Genomic DNA, 17378 nt, shown 5'->3' with positions numbered 1-17378 from the left:
CTTGCCAAATAGCACCTAATTCTTGGCCCTCAGCCGCTTATTTTGTTTGTTACTTATGTCTATGTCACTCATTTGTTTGTTAAAGCTCTGCGCTTGCTTGCCCTGCTAAACGCTCTCTGCCAGCTCGCTCTTCGCTATCTCCGCTTTGCGTCTGCCTACCGACGTCGGCCGAGCGAAGCTGCGCTTAGCGATCGGAGCGGCAATGTAAAGGGCAGGCAAGCCACACTTGCAATTTGGATGTCACGCATTAAAGAACATATCGTAATTTTATTTCTGGGCCGAGTTTTATTTAATTCGAAATAATTAGTCGGCCGATTGGGGATAAAAAACATTATCTCCACATAAAATTTGGTGACCCCGACGTGATCTCTGAGTTGCAGTATCAATTAATAATCATTCGCGATCGACATTCGTTAGCCCTAGCAAATTTTCGGCGGTTAAGCACAATTCGGTGCTAAACACACTTACATACACCTACATACACGCATTGCTGGCTATTAATTTCTCTGTCGCGACAATTCGGTCAGTGCAGTGCGGTAGGCAGTGCAGCGAACTCACTAATACACACAAGCGGAGTACAAAGCGGAATCGGACAGCTCGCACAGCTCGCACAGCTAAAGGCATTAGCTGTAATCCCTTTGCTTTCGGTTCCCACGTTTATACGTATACAAGGTGTCTTTTGCGGTCGTGCTGAGTGACTCTTTTAAAACCTCAACATGGCAGCACCTGAGCCTACCAATGTCGCGAACGCAGCAATGCGGAGTGATGTAGATTTCTACAAGCACAAGGCCGAGTCCATCGCGCGCCAACTAAAGGCCATGGATCGCTTTCTCACCAAGGAAGAGCTTGCCGAGTTAGATGAGGCAGAACTTCAAGCTCGCTTAGAGCAGATCGAGCGAATGAATGCGGATTTTGATGCCGCTCAAACGAGCCTTGAAAGGCTGGATTTCCTGCAGTTAGCCCATGATGCCCGGCTGGACTTTTCGAATGTTTATGTCAAGGTTAGGTCCAGGCTGTCGCGGGAGTTGATGGCTGCTCGCACGGTAAATGTTGCCAATTCAACGGCTCGGCATACTCTCGAGGGGAATTCGTCGTTGTTTGCCTATAATAGTATAGGCCGTTCTCGAATGCCCGAGTTGCAGCTTCCGCGATTCGGGGGGAACTACATGGATTGGCCAGAATTCCACTCGATGTTCTCGACAATGGTGCACAAAGACCATCGTATACCAATCATCGAAATCATTCGACAAAATCAATTCGCACTTGCGTGCACTTCAGACCTTGGCGACCCCGCAGGAGATTTTCGATGGGTTGCTGATCTTCATCATAGGCACGAAATTGGACCACAAGACCAAGGAGAAATGGGAAGAGAACTTGCCGACGTCAGGATTGCCTCGGTGGTCAAGCATGGCCTCATTCTTGGAAGCAAGATGTCGCAATTCCTAGCCAGCAGGTGGGAGAAAGTAAACCTAGCACCCTAATCACCTCCATTAACGATCATAATAGCTTAACTTACAAGTATTGCAAATCCTCCGATCACTACATATCCCGATGCCAGGCATTTATAGATCTCCCTGTTTGTTCTCGATACAAAGAGGTGAAGAAGCGCCATTTATGTCTAAACTGCCTCAACAAAGGCCATTCATTGCAACGCTGCAAGTCAGGGGCATGTAGAAATTGCCAAGCCAAGCATCACACACTGCTCCACATGCAGTCGGGCGCTGACGCTGAGTTGCCGTCGCCGAGCACGGAATCGACCCAGCATGATCCTGCAAGTGCCCTAGTAGCAAGCAAATATATTAGCCCTCCCCCTCGAGTCAAAAATCTCTGCCTAGCCAAAACGTGCTGCTAGCTACTGCAATCGTATATGTCAGGGGCCGTTTTGGATCGCTTATTCCATGTCGTGCCATTTTAGATTCCGCTTCTCAGGTTAACTTTATAACATCGAGACTCGCCAATCAGCTGCAGTTAGATCCTCACCCGTCTCACGTTCAAATCGCCGGTATTGGAGAGTCAATTCTACCATCCAGCAAGGCTGTGGACATCCTCCTTCAATCTCAAGACGAAAGCTTTTTTTTTTTTTTTTTTTTTTTTTTTTTATTAAGCGTTGAATCCGTACATTGCATATAACGTATCTTAACATCACTGGTAAATAATATTGGGGTAGCCAAACCTAATGCTAAATGCGAGAGGACTTACAAAAAATATAATATTATAATATTGGGAGGGAAACTTAGAGTTGGCCAATAGTTTTGGCAAAACCCAATCTCTTCAACCGCCTCAAAGGCCTGGCAGGTAGTAATCGTCTGGCGAGCATACTATGGTGTCTAATTAGCCTGTCACTGTATCTGCTGGTGTGCCTTCCAACCTGCTCCTCTACTGTATGCAGATTTAAATCCCGATGTAGGGTGGAGCCGCGCACGTACCAAGGGCAGTTCGTTATTTGCCTCATGGCGCGATTCTGCAAGACCTGTATCCGTTTATAGTTCGATTTGGCAGCTATACCCCAAATCTGCACACCGTAGAGCCAGATCGGGGCTACACAGTGTACATAAACTGCTCTTTTGGCTCTCAGTGACATGGTGCTTCTTCTGTTAATCAGCCACCGCAATTGCTGCATTCTTTGCCCACATTTACGAGCCGTAGCTTTCAAGTGTGGACCAAAAGTAAGACGCTTATCAGACGCTTATAAGACGCTTGCTCTGGTTGGTCCAAAGTTACGCCTTCATACTTTATGGGTGGGGTGTGGTCTATGAGCGCTTTCAGGGTGAAGCATGGATTGGTGGTCTTCAGTGGGTTGACTTTTAAATTCCATCTTTTGCACCAAGCTGCCAAAGAGTAGAGGTACTCTTGGATACCATCTGCTGCCTCAAGGCGGCACTTGGAGCTGTAGAGCAGTGCTATATCGTCCGCTTAGGTAGCAAGCAGAGCCTTACGGGGGGCCTCCATATGTTGCTCGCTTGGGGAGGGTAGATCTGCAGTATAGATAGAGTAAAGCAGCGGGCCAAGGACGCTGCCCTGTGGAACTCCAGCTCTCATTTGGCAAGGTGTTGAATGTGTGTTCCTGAACCTGACCATAAACGTCCTTCCAAGTATGATCGTAGGACACCGTAGTATGGTGCTGGGAACAGTTTTTTAATTTTGCTCAGTAGGCCGATATGCCAAACTCTATCGAAGGCTTGCTGCATATCAATGAAGACTGCATTGCAGTATTCTAAATCATCATAGGCCTGTAGGATGTGTCCTGCCAATCTGTGGACTTGCTCCACTGTGCCGTGTCCCTCCCGAAAGCCAAACTGGTGATCCGGCAAGATACGGCATTCCTTGATTATACTACCAAGACGATTGGCAAGAAGCCTCTCCCATACCTTAGATAAGGAAGACAAAAGACTTATTGGCCGATACGACTCAGGGTCGTCCTCCGGTTTTCCAGGCTTATGGATCATCAGGATTGTTGCTATCTTCCACTGCTTAGGGAAAAACTGCATCCTTAACATGGCGTTAAAAATGATCACTATGTAGAGTATCGCCCGAGTAAGCAATGCTTTCAGTGTGGAATTGCACACTCTGTCAATGCCAGGAGCCTTCTTCCTCGGTAGGGACTTGATGACTTCAACAATCTCCTCAGCCCTGGCTGGTTTAATGGGTAAGGCCATTTGTAGAGGTGTTTGCAGACTATCTTTTGTCTCTTTGTACTGCGCCTCCGTGGCGAATTGGTAATGGGTGAACCTGTCCCCTAAATGATGTGCAAACGAATTGGCCTGCTCTTCTTCGTTTCTAGCAAGTTCACCGTTGGGACACCGGATGGGAATCTGTCTGAACGGTTGTCTCTTAAGAGACTTAGTGGTCTTCCAAGGCGAATATCCAGCATCCACGGTGTAATCCATGGAAGCAAGCTTTTGTTCAAAGAAGTTGCTTCGAAGTTCTCTCAGGGTGTTTCGAAGTTGCTTGGCAGCCCGGTTCCATAGAATTCGGTCCCATGGGTCTTGAGATCGGATAGCGCGCCTGCGAAGTCTCCTTTTTTGTGACAAAAGCTCTCTGGCCTCTCTTGTAAGAACTATTCCATAGGCGGCGCTTGTCGGAGGATGCGAGGGCGTTGAGGCAGCAGCAGCCATGTGTATACTCTCTGTGATGTTATCTACAGCCATCTCGATATCTTCCTCAGAGTTTAGCGTGACGTTCAGTTGAATCGACCTCTCCAAATGTTGCCTAAATGCGAGCAGATCAGTGTGCTTGGTGACTAGATGAGGGCTTTGATTTTCTATAATGCCATCTGTTTTAATGCTGATGACTAAGGCCAGATGGTCGGAGTCCAGATCCCAGCTCTGACTTATTGTTGCTCGAGAATCCGGAGTACCATGATGTACTGCGAAGTCTATGCAGGACGGCGTGTGATTGAGTACATATGGGTACCTGGTTGGTGATCCAGTTGCAAGGATCTTAGCGCCAGTAGCCGAGATGGCTTCCGCTAGCTCTCGCCCCCTAGGGGAATTGTAAGTGTCTCCCCACAGCCAGTGTCGGGCATTCCAGTCACCACCAACCAAATACCTTTGCCCGCAAGCACGGAGTGCGATGTAATGTCTTTCCTCAATCCTGACTCTGGGAGGGCAGTAAATGGCGCTGAACTCCACATCGCCCAGTCCTGTGGCTCCTTTTACTGCTGACATTTGCATGCTGCGTGTCTCAATGACCCTTTGTGGAAAATGACGAAGCGAAGTCTTAACTAAAACCGCAACTCCACCAACGCTATTATTATTCCGCGATGGCTTGAAGGCTGGATAGAAGGCATATCCATTTATTTTTATAGCTGCCCCTCTTTTAATTCTGATCTCCGTCAAAAGAAGAATGTCAACGCTATTCTTGTGCGCGAAGAGCTCAACTTCTTTTGCTTTCCCTGAAATGCCGTTAGCATTCCAGATGAGAACCTTTAGTGGGTTCATTGAGATGCTGAAACGTTGTTCTGGAGCTGAAGATTAGATCCAGCCCATTGCTTAATCGTGTTGGCCAATTCAAAAACCATTTTTTCAAGTTTTTCAAGGCGTTGATTGGCTTGACTATTATGCTGCTGCTTTTCTTGCTGCTGTTGCTTTAGCCACATAAGAAACTGCTGCTGCTGCTGCTGTTGGAGCTGTTGTTGCCATTGTTGAAATTTTGTCTGCTGTTGTTGTAGCAGTGCATGAACTTTATATGAATTCTGTTGCTGGTTATTCAATCCTTGTGGCTGATGCGCTTGTAGACTATGAAAACGACGCTGAGCAGGTGTAGCAGGTATTGCATTTGAATTACCATTTGCTACGGCAGCATAGGAGGCTCCTGTATTACTTCTAGTGCCTACCAAAGGTTGGTGCTGAACAATATTTCGCTGGTGCTGCTGCATTGTTGGTCTATTAGCCCCCTTTTTGTGACTAGACTGCAAGGTAGGAAACTGTTGTGTGGTAGAGTAAGCATATGCCACTTGATTATTTAAGGGGACATGACCCGTCCTGTTCGTATTAATTGCCTTCTTTGCGGAGCCCATTGATCGGCGTAGAAACTCCTGATACCATTGGCATCCTTTGTAACTGGCCATATGGCTTCCAGAGCAGTGAATGCAGGTTGGCTGTGCATCTAGGGGGCGTGTGCATTGTGAGGTTTGGGGATTTTCACCGCATCTGGCACAGTTGTGATGTCGGCGGCGGTATTTGGCTGTGTGGCCGAAATCCTGGCATCGACGACATTGAACAATCTCTGTGGATTTTCGCATCCTTTCAATCCTTATTTTTTGGCGGCAAAGGGTCTTGACTTGGTAAATTTCGTTAATTTTTGCACAAGGCTTAATATTAATGAAAAAATATTAAGTTTTTCGTCCTTGTTAGTCCTTGAGCTTGGATTATGGATGTGAAGGACCTCGAAGCCCAACATTTTAAAATCGGCGGTAATATCATTGTTTAGGGTGCTATGATGTAGGTCTCTTACAACAATTCTATGAGGCTTTTCAGTCTGCAATTGGTATGTGTGGAATTCTATTCCAATGGCATCGAAACAATCCACAATTGCTCTATAGGTATCACTGTCTTTGGGGAGGATTCTGACCGTTTCCCCCTGGTTAGCTTTGACGACAACGTTATTCAAATTTGCAACGTCCTTTATGACATCAAATAAGTCATTTAAGTTGCTAATATTGACAACTATTTGCGGTGGTTTTGGAGGGCCTTTAAGCTGATTACCAGAGCTCGTTAATTCTCCTTGAAGACACTGGTCTGTATTAACTGCTTCATAAAGGTGTTCATCCAGTTGGTCATTTCCAGCGTCTGCATCTACATTCATCCGAACTTCCTCATTATTACTATCACTTGGGATGTTCGTGTCAAGAATGGAAAATCTGTTGTTGGTGTTTGCCTGTTGGCTTGTAGTGGGGGCAAGCCCAGGTCCCGGCCGCCGCTCCCTCGTTTAGATTTAGATGACAAAGTCTGATCGTTTTTTCTTTTGCCCGTTCTCCGTTTTTGAGCATCCAGAAGTCGTTCGGCAGCAGTGCGAAGTGTTTTTGCCTCAGTGTCGTCGGGGCATGTGGATATGGAGTTTTCTTGGCTATCAAAGCTTAGTGCAGGGCAGATACTGCTTATTGTAGCAGTTGCCATGGTGTAGGTGGTGTTGTTGGTGGCACTAGTGAATGTTACTGTTGTTGTGGTTTCTGTGCATTTGGGCGTTCAGCCTCTGAACGGTACTCAGAACGAATCTCAGAAGGTAATTTGCCTGATATTAGAAGCATTCTCTCATGATCAGTCCGCTTATTTCTAAGGCGAGAGTCAGATGAACTATTCGAATTCATTATACCGTAGCTGATAAGCGAAGTTTTTATTGCCCCTCTTGTGCGGCTGTGCGCAGACTGAGGGGAATGTCTTGCCCGAAGGGCAGTGAATACAGTTGTAAAAACGTTCACAAATGTGTTTTTTGTTTTTGTCCAATTGCCGACACCGCACAAAGCAGGACCCGAATTTACGATGTATGCTATTTTTAGCACACAAGAGAATGCTCCGCTAAAGCAGAATAAAGAAAACAACTTTGCACAAGCGCGACACAACCGATCTCTGTGAAAGTTGATTCGAGACAAGGAAAAAAGTAAAATCAAGACGAAAGGTTTCCTCTCTGCAATTATCACTGCCTCAATCACAGGAATGCAGCCTAACTTCGGCCTAGACGCAAAGGATTGGCCAATGCCAAATAATCTAAAACTGGCTGATCCTAATTTCGCCAAGCCCCAGCGTGTCGATCTGTTGCTGGTGCTGGTTTGTTTTTCGAATTAATGTGCGTTGGACAGATTCGACTGTCAGACCAATTGCCAACATTGCAGAAGACGAAACTTGACTGGATAGTGTCAGGAAGTATTAAAAACTCTGAGAAAGCCCGTGCGGCGCTAACAGCCGTTGAAGATCCCCCTGTCATCTCCGCTTGCGAGACTAATTTGTGCGATATTGTAAGGCGGTTTTGGGAAGTCGATGGAGATTATTCGCCCTCATCAATTTCGGAGGAATCTGCTCATTGGGAACAGCATTTCGTCACAAACTGCATTCGCCTAGAGTCCGGAGCTTACTCCGTGCGTTTTCCAACCAAATTCAGTCTAGAGGAATTAGGAGAATCGTATCAGCAGGCGCTACGTAGATTTCTAAATTTGGAGAGGAAGCTAGCAAAAAATGCACAGCTTAAGGCAAAATATATGGAGTTTCTTCAGGAGTATCGTGATTTAGGACACATGTCGCCAGCTTCGCGGCAGTCAGACCTCCCGCAGTACTTCTTGCCTCACCATTGCGTCCACAAGCAGGATAGTACAACCACCAAATTACGCGTAGTGTTCGATGGATCTGCCAAAACAGCGTCTGGAGTATCACTGAATGATGCGCTTATGGCTGGACCCACCATCCAACCTAAAATTCTGATAACTCTGCTTCGTTTCCGCTTTTTTAAAGTCGCCTTGTGTGGCGATATCTGCAAAATGTACCGCTGTGTACGCGTTTCCCATCCCGATACGCACGTGCAGTGCATCCTATGGCGCAATGACCCGAAGGAGGAGATTCAGGTGTTCAAGTTGGAGACTGTTACTTACGGAACCAAACCTGCCGCTTTCTTAGCAATTCGTGCTATGCATTCATCAAATGATGAAGAGTTGCGTTTTCCGCTTGGCGCTGATGTTGTTCGAAGAGATTTCTATGTCGATGATCTCATATCTGGAGGGGACAGCATTGATTCTGTCATCAAGATTCGTCAGCAGGTAAAGGAGATACTTTCGAAAGGATGTTTTCCCATACGTAAATGGTGTTCCAATGAACCCGCTGCTTTGGAAGGCGTATCGGAGGCGGATCGCGAAAAGTTCCTTACCTTTCATGACGGGACTGAAGTAACCAAGGCGCTTGGTCTAGTTTGGGATCCCACCACGGACAATCTTCTGTTTAGCTTCGCTCACGTCGGAACCGCTGCAGGCCCAATATCGAAGCGTCCGGTCCTGTCTACACTAGCTAGGTTCTACGATCCTCTAGGGCTCATCTCTCCCATCATCACAAAAGCTAAAATATTTATGCAGTCGCTATGGAACGAAAGCCTGCCCCAGGATCTACATACGACTTGGATTGAGCTGACTTCGCAGTTGTAGATGGTTAAAAACTTTAAGTTTCCACGTTACGTGCTTCGGCAGCAAGCCAGATTAGAAATGCACGCGTTTTGTGATGCGAGCCAAGCAGCATTGTGCAAAGTCATCTCTTATGCTCTAAATCCAGAGTCGCGCCCTTGAAAAGTATGACTATCCCCAAGCTTGAGCTGTCCGCTGCCCTCGTATTAGCCGAACTAGTGTCCACCATAGTTAAGGGATTATCAGCTCCATGCCAAATACATTGCTGGTTGGATTCGTCCATAGCCCTTGCCTGGATTCGAGAATCACCATCGAATTTTAATATATTTGTTTCTAATCGAGTTCAGCGGATTCAGGAGCTCACCGCTGGAATGACTTGGCATCACGTGCCCACAAAGTTGAATCCTGCCGACATCATATCACGTGGATCCACGCCCGCTGAATTAATGGAGCAGCCTTTGGATCTCTGGACCACCATTCTTGCGTCTTGAGAGCTCAGAGTGGCCTGCAGGCTTGCAATTGCCGACCGATGTACCAGAACGTCGTCATGCAGCATTGGTTATTTCAAACGAAAGGGATGTATCGTACGATTGCAAATTTCAAAACTCATTCGGATCCATGCAGCGCGTCTTTGCTTACATATATCGATTCTACATTCTCAAGGACAAAGGCATAGCGCGGTCGAAAGGTCAACATACCGTAATCGACATCAAAAATGGTACGCATTTGCTCATAAGGGCAATACAGCAGCAACAATTTTCGGAAGAGATAAGGGCCCTCGCCAGCATACAGGCCCTACCCCCAAAAAGCACGATGGCCTCACTGAATCCATTTCTGGATAGCTTTGGATTGCTGCGTGTTGGAGGCCGCCTCCAAAATGCCGAATTGGACTACGACGCGAAGCACCCGATCCTGCTTCCTAAGGGACATCCTGTCACTGTCTCTATTATTATCTTCTTTCACGAAAGGTTTCTCCACGCAGGAGCTCAAGGATTGCTCGGACTGCTTCGGCAAAAATTCTGGCCTATTGGTGGACGCAAATATGTTGCGGGAATCATTCGCAAATGTGTTAGATGCTTTCGTTTGAAGCCAGTGCTGAGGCAACATATCATGGGAAACTTGCCTGCGGATCGCGTAAGGACTAATCCAGCATTCCACACAACGGGCGTTGATTTTTGCGGACCCTTTTATCACAAGTCGGAAGTCAGAAGCAGGCCTCCTATCAAATGTTACATCGCTGTCTTCGTATGCTTTAGCACCAAAGCAACTCATTTGGAAGTCGTTCGGGATCTATTAAGGCATTAAGGCGTTTTATAAGTCTACATCCCAAACCTCGAATCATCTGGTCAGACAACGCTACAAATTTTGTAGGAGCAAAAAATGAGCTTTTGGAGCTTCGGCAAATGTTCCTCAGCGATCCTCATACGTCGGCTGTGTCACATCTCTGCGTTTCTAGTGGAATCGACTGGAAATTCATCCCCCTCGCTCACCTCATTTTGGGGGTTTGTGGGAGGCGGCTGTTAAAGCAGCTAAATATCATTTTCATCGCATCGTCGGGACCTACATTTTTACTCTTGATGAAATTCAGACCTTGGCTTGTGAAATCTCTGCTTTGTTAAATTCCCGTCCGCTTTATGCAATTACAGAAAGTCCCGATGATCTAGATGTGCTCACGCCAAACCACTTTCTCAATGGAGCCCCGAAAGCTGCATTCGACGAGCCAGATGTGGCGCATCTCCGGGTCAACCTACTTAGTCGATGGCAGCGGCTGTGTCAAATGAAGCAGGCGTTTTGGAGAAAATGGAGCACGGCGTATCTTTCGATTCTTCAGGAGCGGAGCAAGTGGCGGTCATCGTCTCCAAACATCAAGCTAGGAGCGCTCGTCATGATCAAGGAGGAAACGCTGCCACCATTAAGGTGGCCGCTTGGCCGCATTGAGAGCGTCATCCCAGGAAAAGATGGAACCATCAGAGTAGCCGTCATCCGCACTCAAAAAGGCATTTTCAAGAGGGCCGTTGGAAAAATAGCGGTTCTGCCCCTTCAGGATGGATCTGTTGAAAGCCTTTGCCTTCCAACGGGGGGTGAATGTTCGGAGCAGAACCCAGCCGATTAGCTGCTTGCCAAATAGCACCTAATTCTTGGCCCTCAGCCGCTTATTTTGTTTGTTACTTATGTCTATGTCACTCATTTGTTTGTTAAAGCTCTGCGCTTGCTTGCCCTGCTAAACGCTCTCTGCCAGCTCGCTCTTCGCTATCTCCGCTTTGCGTCTGCCTACCGACGTCGGCCGAGCGAAGCTGCGCTTAGCGATCGGAGCGGCAATGTAAAGGGCAGGCAAGCCACACTTGCAATTTGGATGTCACGCATTAAAGAACATATCGTAATTTTATTTCTGCGCCGAGTTTTATTTAATTCGAAATAATTAGTCGGCCGATTGGGGATAAAAAACATTATCTCCACAAGGTCCTTGACAACTTTCACCATCTCGTCAAAGGACAAGCGGCGGAGTGGTATTGGCAATTTGTCCGAGAACGGCCTCCGGAAGTATGGGAGGATTTGAAGGACGAGGATTTGGTGTCCCGGTTCCGAGCAGTGTGTGGCGAGTTCGAGCGGCTACGCACCTTGCATGAGCGACGACAACAATCTGGCGAATCTGTGGAAGAGTACTTTAGAGCGATGCGCAGGCTGGCGGCAAGACTCACCACACCTTTGGATGAGCCCGAAATGGTGCGAGTCTTGAAGACGGGACTCGATGACGAGATCGCCCGCTACTTTTACGCGATCCGAGTCCGGAACGGGGAGCAGCTGAGAGAATATCCGATCAGTGGGTGTAAGCCTACGTTGGGCGCTGCAAGATCCTAGGCACCGTAATGTCCGGGAAGGCCAGCAGTTTTAGTGAAACGTGTAACTCTTCGATGTTTGCGAATAATTCTCCGCGGCCATGGTCGCTCGAATTTTCGCTAGGTGTTGCATGCGAAGATATCGATAGGTGATGTCCCATAGAAGCGGTGAGGAGGAAAGAAGTTCGAACATAGTGGCAAGGCCAAAATTTAAGGGGAAAGGGTTAGCAAGAGTGCCGCCACCTGGTCCTGGAGAGTGAGAGTTCCGCGCGCTCTCCGGAGCCGTTATGAGAGAGGATTTCCGATCTCATCCCATAACGGAGTCCCGAAGCCAACTCACCCATACCCCAAAGAAAAGAGAGCCGCCAGCAGCCCGAATCAGGCCATGCCCTTGAACCTAGTTCAAGGGCGATAGAAGAGAGAGCGATGGGGATCAGCGGCCCGGGAGCATTAAACAGAGCAGCTAAGCCAAGAGGGGGTTCAGAGAAAGAAATTCCCGCAACGGAGGAGCATGCGCGCCGGACATAGTGATCTAGTGATTTTTTTAGTTTTGAAAGAAAAAGTGAGTGGGATGAGGATGGAGTAGTGGCCATCACCCGATAAAAGATAAATAAATCTGTGATTCCAGGGGATCAAGATCAGTGAAACCCCAGGAACTTTAGAGCTGACCAGCGCGACGGAAAGTAGACCCAAAAAGCACCAGAGTGAGTCCGCTTCAAAGGGGGAGTAAAGAAACCCCAAATTTATTCTTTTTGTTGGCAAATCCATAGGGAATAGGCCACAGCTCCGCCATCCTGGCTTGGTTTTGCTGGTCTCGAAGAAACTATCCTGGCCACGTAGTGCGGGTCCCTCGCCCATTTAGGGAGAGAAAAAAATCATCAATTAACTTATTTACTCCCATTATTTATTTTTGTTAGACGTCTCCATTTATATGTATATGTTAATACCCTAATTTAAGTCCGTCCATATTATATCTATATGTAACTTATTTATATTTATTATGTTAATTATTTCTATTTATCTATTTATTTATTAACCGCCCGTAGTGATAAGATGAGGGGGGTATGAATAGGCAGGCTTAGTGTAACGATGATACCGTGTAAAATTAGGAAATTGAAGTGAAAATTATAACGAAGAAAATGAATTGCTAAGCGTTTCATATGGGAGGAAGAGGAGCCACAGCAACGAGAGGGTAAGGCTGCTGCACATGGCAGGGAGATCCAAAACGTTGTTATTCAGATCTCAGGTAGGGAGGGTACGTCAGGGGTAAAAACATCGACACCTCGACCTGGTCCACGTCTGTGTTGAAGGAAGTTACTGTAATGTTGTTTGTCGAGTAGAGTCCGTTTGCAGTTTTTTTTTTGTCGGTTACTTTTGTTGTTTCAATTTGTTCGAGATGTCCAATTAGTTGGTATATTGTGCGACCTGAGGGCTTGGGAAGTACCCAGCCCTGGGATGACTGGCTAGCCGGCCTTGCCCGAAGAAAACAAAGGTTCGTAACAATTTCTGTGTTAATTACGTTTTAAAAATAGTTTGGATAGGGTATACAATGACCCATACTCCGTTTGATAAGCAACAAGTCTTCAAATACCAGCAACATTGCAATTTTGTTTTTGTTTAACGTTTTTGTTCAAACCATGTTTTAGTCAAAATACAATAACTGGGAGTACTTAAAAGTAGTTAATCTTGCAGAAAATGTATTCATCAATGGGATAAAACTCTGTAGGTAGAGCTAAAACCTTTTTTTTAGACAAAATCGAATAAAAGCAAGTATCTAAAATAAACCAGTCATGTAGAAAATAGGTGTATTAAGTGGATTAAATTATGTGGGCAGGGCTGCGCGATCCATCTAGCTTGTAATATTCCACGGAATATCAAAATCAAAAAATATTGTTTCCAATACTTGACGGATAATGATTAGCCCATTGTAGACCAAGGGGGTATTTTAATATGCCACCAAAATATATGAAGAAAATGTAATCATTTTAGCGCAATTCAGGTGAAAGATATCGTAGTTTTTTTAAGTTCAGAGAAAAGTTGGCATGGATCTACAAAAAGAACTTACCATATTTTTCGCCATTTACCTCAAGTCGTTAAACTGTTTAAATAGAGGGGGTTAAGTGGGTTAAGTTCGTAAATCCGCGGTCATGATGGCGTGCGACTCTGCATAAATGCCCTGCAAAAGTTCTTCTTTTTTAACAACATACGCGCCGCTCAAAAATAACCAAGACGTTGGAACATGTGTAAATAAACGTCCATTCCAAAGTTATTTGCAGTGATTTCGTTTGTGTGCACCAAAAAGAAGCGGCTGAAAATTGGCAAAGAATTGTACCGCCGCTGCCCGTTGTGAAGAAAAGTAAGATTGCACATCAGAAATTTTCCTCTGCCATTTTGCCCGTCCCCGATTAGTACAAAAAGCATTATGAAAACACAGAATTTAAATATTTTTTGTTTTGTTTGTCGAAACGAGGAAAACACTGCAAACGTGCGAGTGTGAGTGGAGTACGTGTACGTGTACGCGAGAGCGTATGCGGAAGTGTGGCTGTGGCAATGGCACCCTCCGATTTGGCACTCCAATTTTACATTGAGGGTCGCCTAAAATTGTTGTTGGAAAATGTGGTTTTGATGTGGAAATTCTACTACATACGAGTACACGCTTTTGGGTTTCAGATCAGCGCCTGCCGATTTCCGTCCTGTCCGGCTTCAGTGGGTGAGGATGACGGACATTGTTTATCCGAACGGCTGTCGGCCATTGGTGGAAGACCTGGGCACAGACGAGCTCATACGCCGCCTTAAGGTAAGTTTTACTGGAAATCAATTAACAACGAATGAAAGTCACATTATCCTCATTGACAGACACTCGCCAATGTCCTGCAGACCATGGACCAGGATGACAAGGTTAGGTTAGGTTAAAGCGGCAGCCGGGAGGGGGGGATAAGAGCCTCCCGCCCCAAGCTCACTTGGACCTATAAAAGGTCCGTTGTGTTGCCGCATGGGCATGTGCCCCTTCGCATTGCCCGAACCGTGAGAGCATACTACTGCAGGTTAAGGGCAGTCCCATCCGGTGGCTTGGATGTATTTGGACAAGGTCCCTGGTTTGATTACGGACAGGTCCGAAATGTCCGTGAGGAAAGCGGCCCCGAGAATACGAAGACGACGATTTCCAAGGGCTGGGCAGTGGCAGAAGAAGTGGGGGACCGATTCCTCCTCCTCATCGTCGCGACAACTCCTGCAGAAGTCGTTATGAGGGATTGACAGTCTAGAGGCGTGAGTGCCGATCTGCCAGTGTCCCGTAATGGCTCTAGTAACTGCAGAGCACTGTGCTCTGCTGAGTTTATACAGCTCTGCTGAGCGCTTCTTCGATCGATATGGCCATATCAATCTTGAGACTTTACAGGAAACGGTTTGCTGCCATCTCCTATTGGCATTTTGCTCGAACAATTCGTGCGTTAGGAGCCTGCACGTAGCCAAGGGCATCGTTACTTCCTCCCTCTCCGATAGGAGAGGAATCGTAGTACCCTGCCTGGCTAGCTCGTCGGCGGCGTCATTCCCCTCGATGTCCCTGTGGCCGGGGACCCATATAAGGAAGAGATCTAACTGCTCTGCGATCTCGTGCAGAGACCTGCGGCAGTCATTTACAGTCGCTGAGTTCGACGATATTGAGCCTAGAGCCTTGATAGCTGCTTGGCTGTCCGAGAAGACGCACACTAAGTGCGTATCTAGAAGTAATTTGGAGACGATCGAAATGGCCTCCTTGATGGCTACAACCTCCGCTTGGAACACACTACAGTGATCCGGGAGCCTGAAGCAATGACTGATGTTCAGTTCGCTGCAGTAGACTCCGCCTCCCACGCGGCCGTCTAGCTTTGAGCCATCAGTGTAGAAGTGGACCGCATTTGCAGGTCCTGGTTCGCCCATCTCCCAGTCCTCCCTAGATGGGATTGATACCTGGAAGGGCGTCGAGAGGTGATCACTGGGGATACAGTAATCTGTCCTCTCTGGTAATTGCGGGAGTCTCATCAGGATTCCCGAGTGCCCAACCGCGGATGCTTTCCACAGTCTGGCTTCTCTCATTCTGAGGGCGGAAAGTGTTGCCACCTTCTTTCCCATGAGATCCACAGGGAGGAGGTCCAGCACAGTATCCAGGGCTTCCCCTGGAGTAGTGCGTAGCCCGCCAGTTATGCATAGCTCTGCCATGCGTCCTTCTGTCCAATGCTGGCCACCATACCACCACTCTATAGAGCATGATTGGTCGTATGATGGCGGTGTGGAGCCACCGAACTATATAGGGGGTCATTCCCCATTTTAGTCCGATGGCTTTCCTGCAAGTATAGAGGGCCACTGTGGCCTTCTTTACTCTATCCTCTATGCTCAATTTCCAATCGAGCTTTCTATCGAGGATTAGGCCAAGATACTTGGCGTTGTTGCTGAAGACTAGCGTTTCCCCACATAGTCTTGGGGGAATCAGTACCGGAACTTTGTACTTCCTAGTGAAAAGCACCAGTTCCGTTTTAGACGGGTTGACGCCTAACCCGCATTTGTCTGTCCATTTCGACATTTTCGTGAGAGTACTTGTCATGCACTCACACAATGTCTGCGGAAATTTTCCGGAGAATGCTATGGCAACATCGTCATGCATTGTAGCATCTGATCGATCAGGCTCACCGTCCTGGAGTCAACGCCCAGATCCGTCAGTGCGCCCGTGATGGCGGTCGGAAGGATGTTGTTAAAGGCGCCTTCTATGTCGAGGAAGGCTACTAGGGTGTACTCCTTAAAATTAAGGGATGCTTCGATGATCGATGTGATCGAGTGTAGGGCCGTTTCGGTGGATCTTCCCTTCCGATAGGCATGCTGGGAGTCTGAGATCAGACTGGACGGAATGCCCGCCGTTAGATGCAGCCCCAGGAGCCGCTCCATCGCCTTTAGAAGAAAAGACGATAGACTTATGGGTCTGAAATCTTTTGGGGCAGTGTGCGAGGGCTTGCCTGCCTTGGGTATGAATACGACTTTGGTCTGAAGCCAGGTGTCAGGAATGCACCCGTGGGAGAAGATTCCCTCGTAAATTATTTTGAGCCAGTTAATGGCTTTATGTCCCGCGTGAATCAGTTGGGCAGGGAAAATGCCGTCTGGCCCTTAGCCGTCCTGGCTTAGCAGTCTCAAGATGGCATTTGAGGCGACAGAAGGAGGCGCGAAGTAGTTGGGTCTGTTTTCATCGCAGCCAGGGAAGTGGGTATTTAGGAGAAGATTTAGCGACTCCTCGCTGGACGTAGTCCACGACTGGTCGGTGTTCTTCAAGTAGCCCAGGGTAGGTGTTGTCTTCGAGAGAACTCTGCGCAAGCGTGAGGCTTCTGAGTTACTCTCGATTTCGCTGCAGAACTTACGCCAGGAGGCGCGTTTGGCTTTTCTAAGTTCTTTGTTGTAGGTTGACAGACTGGCCTTGTATTCGGCCCAGTTTTGCTCAACGTTTTCAGCCTTAGCTTTATTGAAGAGTCTCCGGGAGGCTTTCCGGAGTTCACCCAGTTTCGGATTCCACCATTCAGGTTTCTTCCGGCCTCTGTTCTTGCCAGAGGGGCATGCTTTGTCGAGCGCCTTATTGCAGGCGTCGGTAAAGATCTTAAGAAGACGAGTCGTGGCCTCCGTGGAGAACTCCTCCTCAGATGGGGGCTCAGGGAGAACACGACAGAGGTAATCAGAGTACCGAGTCCAGTTTGTCCGCCTGATGTTCCGGAATCGGACTGGCTTCGGTACTGAGAAGGAGAAGACAGTTTCCACGTACCTGTGGTCCGAGAAGGAGTGCTCTTCCAGGACCCTCCAGGATACAATGTTACGCTGTATCTCATGAGAGGCAAGCGTGAGGTCCAGGACCTCCTTGCGGTTTTTAATGATAAAGGTGGGATCACTACCCCGGTTTAGTAAGATCATCTGAGTGGTCAGTGCCAGCG

The 17378-nt window shown here is 47.4% G+C and overlaps 1 protein-coding gene across 6 annotated transcripts in view; it reads left to right on the top strand.

The window, feature by feature from the left end:
* The first annotated feature begins 13601 nt into the window (after positions 1–13601).
* LOC117190603 (sister chromatid cohesion protein PDS5 homolog A-like) overlaps positions 13602–17378 on the top strand; it is a 69923-nt gene continuing 66146 nt past the window's right edge. For 2 of the 6 annotated variants that reach the window (XR_004473764.1, XM_033395657.1), the window contains exons 1-3: positions 13602–13792; positions 14107–14233; positions 14293–14325. Coding sequence is in view for 5 of the 6 variants with exons in the window: in XM_033395657.1 (XP_033251548.1) it covers positions 14153–14233; positions 14293–14325 (114 nt within the window). In the remaining variant the exon portion in view is untranslated. The remainder of the gene's footprint in view (positions 13793–14106; positions 14234–14292; positions 14326–17378) is intronic. The other 4 variants (XM_033395658.1, XM_033395656.1, XM_033395655.1 and 1 more) reach the window with 4 other exon arrangements.

Source organism: Drosophila miranda (genome assembly GCF_003369915.1).
Source record: "Drosophila miranda strain MSH22 chromosome Y unlocalized genomic scaffold, D.miranda_PacBio2.1 Contig_Y1_pilon, whole genome shotgun sequence".
Taxonomy (NCBI): domain Eukaryota; kingdom Metazoa; phylum Arthropoda; class Insecta; order Diptera; family Drosophilidae; genus Drosophila; species Drosophila miranda.
Note: the sequence above shows the minus strand (reverse complement) of the source record. Positions and strands in the feature narration are given on the sequence as shown.